Source organism: Ixodes scapularis, unplaced genomic scaffold (genome assembly GCF_016920785.2).
Source record: "Ixodes scapularis isolate PalLabHiFi unplaced genomic scaffold, ASM1692078v2 PGA_scaffold13__105_contigs__length_92229423, whole genome shotgun sequence".
NCBI classification, from domain to species: Eukaryota; Metazoa; Arthropoda; class Arachnida; order Ixodida; family Ixodidae; genus Ixodes; species Ixodes scapularis.
In genome coordinates this window covers 59852160-59858448 of record NW_024609839.1, presented here as the reverse complement: position 1 = coordinate 59858448, position 6289 = coordinate 59852160, and the positions used below count along the sequence as shown (strand labels likewise).

General features: G+C 48.2%; 1 protein-coding gene across 1 annotated transcript; it reads left to right on the top strand.

The window, feature by feature from the left end:
* Positions 1-4682: 4682 nt before the first annotated feature.
* LOC120840915 lies at positions 4683-6042 on the top strand. Its single transcript, XM_040211691.1, has 2 exons — positions 4683-5709; positions 5816-6042. Exons 1-2 carry the CDS (start codon positions 4683-4685, stop codon positions 6040-6042), a joined length of 1254 nt encoding a protein of 417 aa, XP_040067625.1.
* Positions 6043-6289: the final 247 nt, after the last annotated feature.

Genomic DNA, 6289 nt, shown 5'->3' with positions numbered 1-6289 from the left:
ACCAAAGAAACCATTCATCTCAGCTTTATTTATTCACACTCGCTCGCAACTTTTGAATTGTTTAACTTTCCCCAGGAAATGTTAGCATTGGATTTCCTTGGTAGATTTAGAAAATAATAGAAACTTGAATGCAGCCTTTTTAAAAGTGCAACCCATGGTGCCGCTAGTCTTCGAGGTCGCCTTATTTTGGCCAAGTGTCTAGGGAGCAAGAGAGCTACGTCATTTTTTGTTGCGGATGCGAGTCTAAATGTATTAGACACGAATGCTGCGTCATTACTGAATATGAAATCGGTTCTAGTCACAAGCCTCGCACTAAAAGCGATGCCCAAAATATGGCGGCCGAATATGTTACCCGGTGGTGTTTTGAAAAGAGTTACCAATAACGGTCGAAAGAATATTCCACGTCAATTTTTTGTCTGGTGAAAACCAGACAGGCATAAACAATGCAAAATATATCAAATACAACCCTGGAGTTCTAAGCAATAGTGGTAGATTAGAACAGTTTTCAGAAGTTTCGTTTTGAATTCCGGCGTAGCGGGCCTCGCATGCACAGTTTGACGGCCTCAAAGCTTAGCAGAATTAAGGAACAACTATATCTATATATTAATTTACGATACCCAGTTTTTTACAACCCTACAATGGAAATACGCTTTATCTTAGAGGAGTAACAAGTCCCATATCACATGTTTTGGTAGTGTTTAAATACTGCCGTGTTGTAAGAGTGTTTTTCTTTGTCTTTTTTATTAGGCCGTCAAGGACAAGGGAACACCCCTGAACAACTGTTGGGGTTTTGTTGAACGCACAGCATGCCCATATGCCGTCCATCAAAAAAATCAGAAGAGGACCACAAGAGAGGGCTCGTCGTGAAGCACCAGGCAGTGATGCGCGCAGACGGCATAATTTGACGGCTGGACGAAACCTACAAAGACCATGGACATTTTTTTGTTTGTTTAATATTAGAATGCATAAAATTATCACAGAAAATCATATTCAACCTTTTGTACTGAGCGAAATACCTGTCCAACTGGGCTGAAAGGCATCTAGAAATATTTTAATAAAATACGTTTACTAACGACTCCCATTTTACTTCTCAGATGTGCGTGTGAATATAACATCTAACCAAATTACAGTGTTACTGTTGAATTCAGCATTGTAAGAGTAGCCTATGTTGCGTGGCCTTCTATTCCAAGAAAAGACCGTAGCACAAGTGAGGCAGAAACTAGGGAAACGCACTTTCATAAAAGCACAAAAGAAATAAAAAGAAGTGTATAGTCAAGCAAAATGATTTCATGTCACCCCCCAAGGCAGATACATACACTGCGCTCCACTGTTAATACGAACACGAAAAAAATCGCATTTATTTGCAGTTTATTTTTTTGACAGCTATTGAAAAAGCTGAAAATTTGTCGCTCAGATTAGTGCCCCAAACGAGCGCTTTATTCCACACCAATAGGCAAATGTCAGCCCCTCGAATTTAAGGTGAAAAATGAAAGCAGGATATTGAATGCTCCCGCTAACAATGTCGCGCTGTGTACATGAACACCAAGGCACTCATCACAAACCGAAGCATACGAAGAAGAAAAGACTCATTTCATTGGGGAAAAAATAGTAGAGATATAAATAGAGCACTCGCTTTCGCTAATTGTCACTGTCTTGCTGCCTGAAGTAACCAAACAAAATATTTGTCCGTTTGCCGGCTGCTTTAGTCTTTGGTCTTTAACCTTTAATTTTTGGCTCTGAAGAGCCGCGGCACCGCGGAAAGTAGCAGCCCGTACCACCGACGTCCGCGGTGTCGCGTCTTGGGAACATGGTAATGTGATGAGTATATACGTGCAAGATGACGACGACATGGGTCGTTGGTATTGGGGAGGGTGGCAGTCCATTTCGCAGAAGTCCAGACTTCGTGGAGGCGGGTTGGGCGGGTGAGCAGCGAGCTATGAGGATCTTGCACGCCGTTCGATCAGTGCATGAAGGAGCACCAGGAACATAATGGCGCTATTGCTCACTGGGGTCCACTGGGGTCAAAGAATCATGCTCCAAGGAGGTAGTCCAGCCGAAGTAGAAGCTGCCGCCTCCGAGGAACCGAGGCCCACGGATCAGATTGAGACACCGCCGTCGCCCGGTGTGTCATCCTCTCAACGTCGTCGTCGTCATCTCGCATAGAAAATTCGAGCCCGCTGGCTTAGACAAGGCAGCACCTGTTACCACCGTTCAGGGGCCGTGAAAGGATTGCGGCCAGCGATTTCTCGAAGCAGCCAGAGGTTCTTGATCACCGTGAAACGTTTTCTGGGGGACGCCTTTTCAAACAAAGTCTGCGCAGCCATCTTAGTGCAGCGAGGTTCATAACGGTCAAGCGCGCTCTCAAGCATGATTTCAAATAGCGAGCACCCACCTTTCCAGAAAAACACCTAGTGAACCTTTACTGAGAGTGGAACGTACTTCTTAAAATGGCGACGATAGCGGAGCTGACGCTACACGCTCAAATCCCAGAACGGGTCGCGCATGCGCGATGGCGACTCCGCTTTCCATAGAGCGGAGCGGGAAAGCGAAAACGGTCTACTAAAACTCTCTAATATCACGAATATTTTGTACGTACTAGGCACATTGGAACATTTCTCAGTCACGCAGACGAAATAATTGGTCAGTTAGGGCGTTTTTATTTGAAATTCGTGGCATGAAAAATGGTGCTAAAACCGTTTCGTACATGTGTTTGTGTGCACTGTCGGTCACTGTTAGCGCGAACACGGCGTCGGCGCTTTCCGCCATGGGGGATATACGTGTCAAACGAACGAAGGACATGTGGAAAACCAAGAGAGACGGCAAAAACTACGCAGCAACACTGGATAAGTAACTCCTCGTGCATGCAGGCGATCAAAATAAATTGAAAGCCACGTAATATAGTCCAATTTCCAATAAATAAGTACTGCATTATTCTTTCTGCTCGTAATAATGTGCGAAGATGCATCGTTCTGGGTTCAAATCATCAACCGCACGCTTCAACTCTTTACAAGTATAGGGAGAAGTCAGAGAACAGGTGCCCGATGAAAACTGCCTGACATAGGAAATAATAAAAAGACACACCTTTCGTAGCCCACGAACTTTATTTTTTACATTCGAATGGTCTTTAACCCATCGTAAGGATGCACGACGGATTCATATTCATAGAGCGACAGGACGGGCATATTAGCAATACATAAGCGCCACCTGAACGCTAGCGAGCCTTGAACACACTCTACATTCCTTTCGATCGTTAGTTAGCTCAGAAGCGTCGCTCGTTTTTACATATTTGCCATGAAACAGAGGTTTGGGCCTGAAATATAGCGAAGCGTAACATCGTTCAATAGTAAAGAAAAATGCTGTAATTAAAGCAATTACATTTTTGCAATATTAATGAAGGTACATACTATCCGGTACAACCGAGGTAATAAAAGTTATTCATGTCATTTTTCGGCGAAGAGACAAAATTCACGCGCGTTTTCCCATAATGCACACCCGTTTGAAAATCTTATATCTGGGCCATATCTCTCCATATCAAACATTACATGATTATATACGGCCTATATGCAGCCTTATCTGGCGTACATACAGACTTATCTGGCGCATATAAAGCCTGATATGGCGTATATACATACTTATCCGGCGTATATACAGACTTATCTGGCATATATACAGCCTGATATGACGTATATACAGACTTATTTGGAGTATATACAGACTTATCTGGCGGCCGGTTTTCAATATGTTAAAAAGTGAAAAAAAGTAAAAAAAAATTCTTTGTTAGCAAACTCTGAATGACTCATTGTTCGCGAGCTAAATATTCGCACAAGTAATCCCAAACTTCAGCGTTGACAAGCTTAAGTTTGAGATTATTTGTGCTAGTTTTCACGAGGATTTCAATGTAGCATAATTATTTCAAAGTGTTAATATTACGCCCGAATAGACAATTTGCTAAATCCCAAAGCGCCTCGGCCTGTACTCGAGGAATCATGGGGACGGTGTTTCTTCAGCTGCCTAGTGATCGAAAATTTCGAGCAATTCTATGGTTACACAGATTTGAGTGTATTTTGGAGTCACCCTGAACACGTGCCTGACAGAACCCAAGTACCTGCCATACCACTTTAAAATATCCCACCAATGTCAGTACTGTGCATTCTGTCCAACCTTCAACCTGGATGAGCTGCAGACATATCTATTACATTAATATCAATCTCGTGCAACTTCAAAGACGCTGATATTAAGTTAGAAACGCTAAAAATGTCATAAACAACTCCGCTGAATCCGAGCTAAATCCCGGTTTTGTTTGTTGTGATTTCTCGGCTTTGAAGTAATTCCTGCTCAAAAAACAATCACGAGAATGATAATATGGTAAGAGATTTCGGCGGCTCAGCCTGGCTGAAGGTTGTACAGAATGCACAGTATCATAAGCGCTGCCATTGATGAGAAAATTTAAAAGTGATATGAGAGGTACTTGAGGCCTATGGGACGCTTGTTCAGGGTGACTACGAATTACGCTCGATACTGTGTAACCATGGAATTGTCCAAAATTAGCGATCACTAGGCAGCTGAAACATCTCGTCGCTGTTCCTGAGTTCCTGGTTTCCTGGCTGCATCTCGTCCGGGACCTGCGTTCTGCGGTCCCTGGCTACGTGTCGTCGAGCGCCCCGGCGAGGGTGCAAACCGCCATGGCGGCCGCGTCGACGGAATCTTCTCCCCCGCCGAAAGCGCACGCTTTCGACGTTGTCGTGCCAGTAGGCACATCGGCGGACGATCTCATTGATGGGATATCCGCCATTGTGGGGCTGCCCGAAATTTTCTCGGCGCAGCACCTAGGAGGTACAAACTTCCAAGTCGTCGTCAACACCCGTGCAGCCGCCCTCAAGCTTCGTGAGGCCGGCAGCGTCTCCATCGCCAACCAGTCAGTCCCCATCGTGCCGACGGGTCCGCAGGTGACGAATGTGACTTGCCTCTTCCTGCCGACGTTTGCGCGCAACGACCAGCTCGTCCAAGCCCTGGCCCCGTACGGCAAAGTCATCGACGTCGCCTACGCAACCTACCACCGAACGGCGACTGTGAAAACAGGAACCCGCTTCATCCGCATGGAGATGAAGGAGGCTAACCCCCTGCCCAACTTCCTGCGCGTCGCCGGACATCGTGCTACTTTTGACTACCGCGGCCTGAAGCGCGTATGCCGACGCTGCAGGCAGGAGGGCCACGTCCGGGCACAGTGTACGACGGGCTACTGCGACCGCTGCGGTGTCTTCGGGCACCCAACCGAGGGCTGCACTGCCAACTGTGGACGCTGCGGTGGAACCCACGCGACTGTGGACTGCACGGCCAAGAGAAGCTACTCCTCCATGGTCACCGGAAACTACGCCACCGATTTCCCGGCCCTGGACCCAGGAAACGCGACCCGTCCCATCGCCCCCGAAGCTCCGGCCGTACCAACCGTCTCCACCGTCGCCCCTCCGGCACCACCTGACGCCGCAGCCGCGGCCGCACCACCGCCTCTTCCGTCGCCGCCCCCACCCGCCCCACCTGAGCCAAGCCCGACCGGCTCGGGGGTGACTTCAGCCGAAGCGACGGACTCTGCCCGAACCGCCGCGGTTATTGTCGGCGACACCACCTATGCAGCGTGGAGCCAAGCGTCGGGTGATGGCGAGGTGTCCAGCGACAGCGACCACCTCGTCATCGACGAGAACCCCGCTCCAGGTGGCTCCGCAGAGACACCGACCGACAGTATGGATACGACCACAACTGAAACACCGGAATCCGACTCGAACCGACTAACGCACGAGGACTCCAAGCGTCCCCTCAGGAGCAGCGGTTCCCGCTCAACTGACAGTGGGGGCCCACGAGCCACGTGCCCCAAGAAACCGCGAAAGTCCTCCCCCCGCGTCGGGACCCCTCTCCAGCATCGTCCGACAGCTCCACGTTTTAATCAACACGCCGGCGTCCCTATCCCCCTTTTTACTTTATACTGGCCACACTTCGCATATTATCCCTGAATGTGCGGGGCTTTCGAAACCCAGCGAAGCAAACTGAAGTGATGCATTTCGCGAGGATGCAGAACTGCGATCTTCTGTGCTTACAAGACACCAACTTTGCCCGCTTCCGTGACGTTGCGGATTTCGAATCCCGGTTTTCTGTGACTGCTTTTTTTTCTTACGCGCCGCGCCGCGCGACGGGCGTGGGCGTGGTTGTCTGCAATCGCAGTCTGCTGCGCAATGCCACTTATCTTTTTGATACGGAGGGAAGGACTCTTCGTTTGGACTTTTCCTTCGGTGAACGA

Bases quoted from the DNA above. Each gene is read 5' to 3' on its own strand.
- LOC120840915 (XM_040211691.1), top strand. From the start codon at position 4,683: ATGGCGGCCGCGTCGACGGAATCTTCTCCCCCGCCGAAAGCGCACGCT. The intron at 5,710-5,815 runs GTGGCTCCGCAG...GCGTCCCCTCAG, and splicing joins CGACGAGAACCCCGCTCCAG to GAGCAGCGGTTCCCGCTCAA.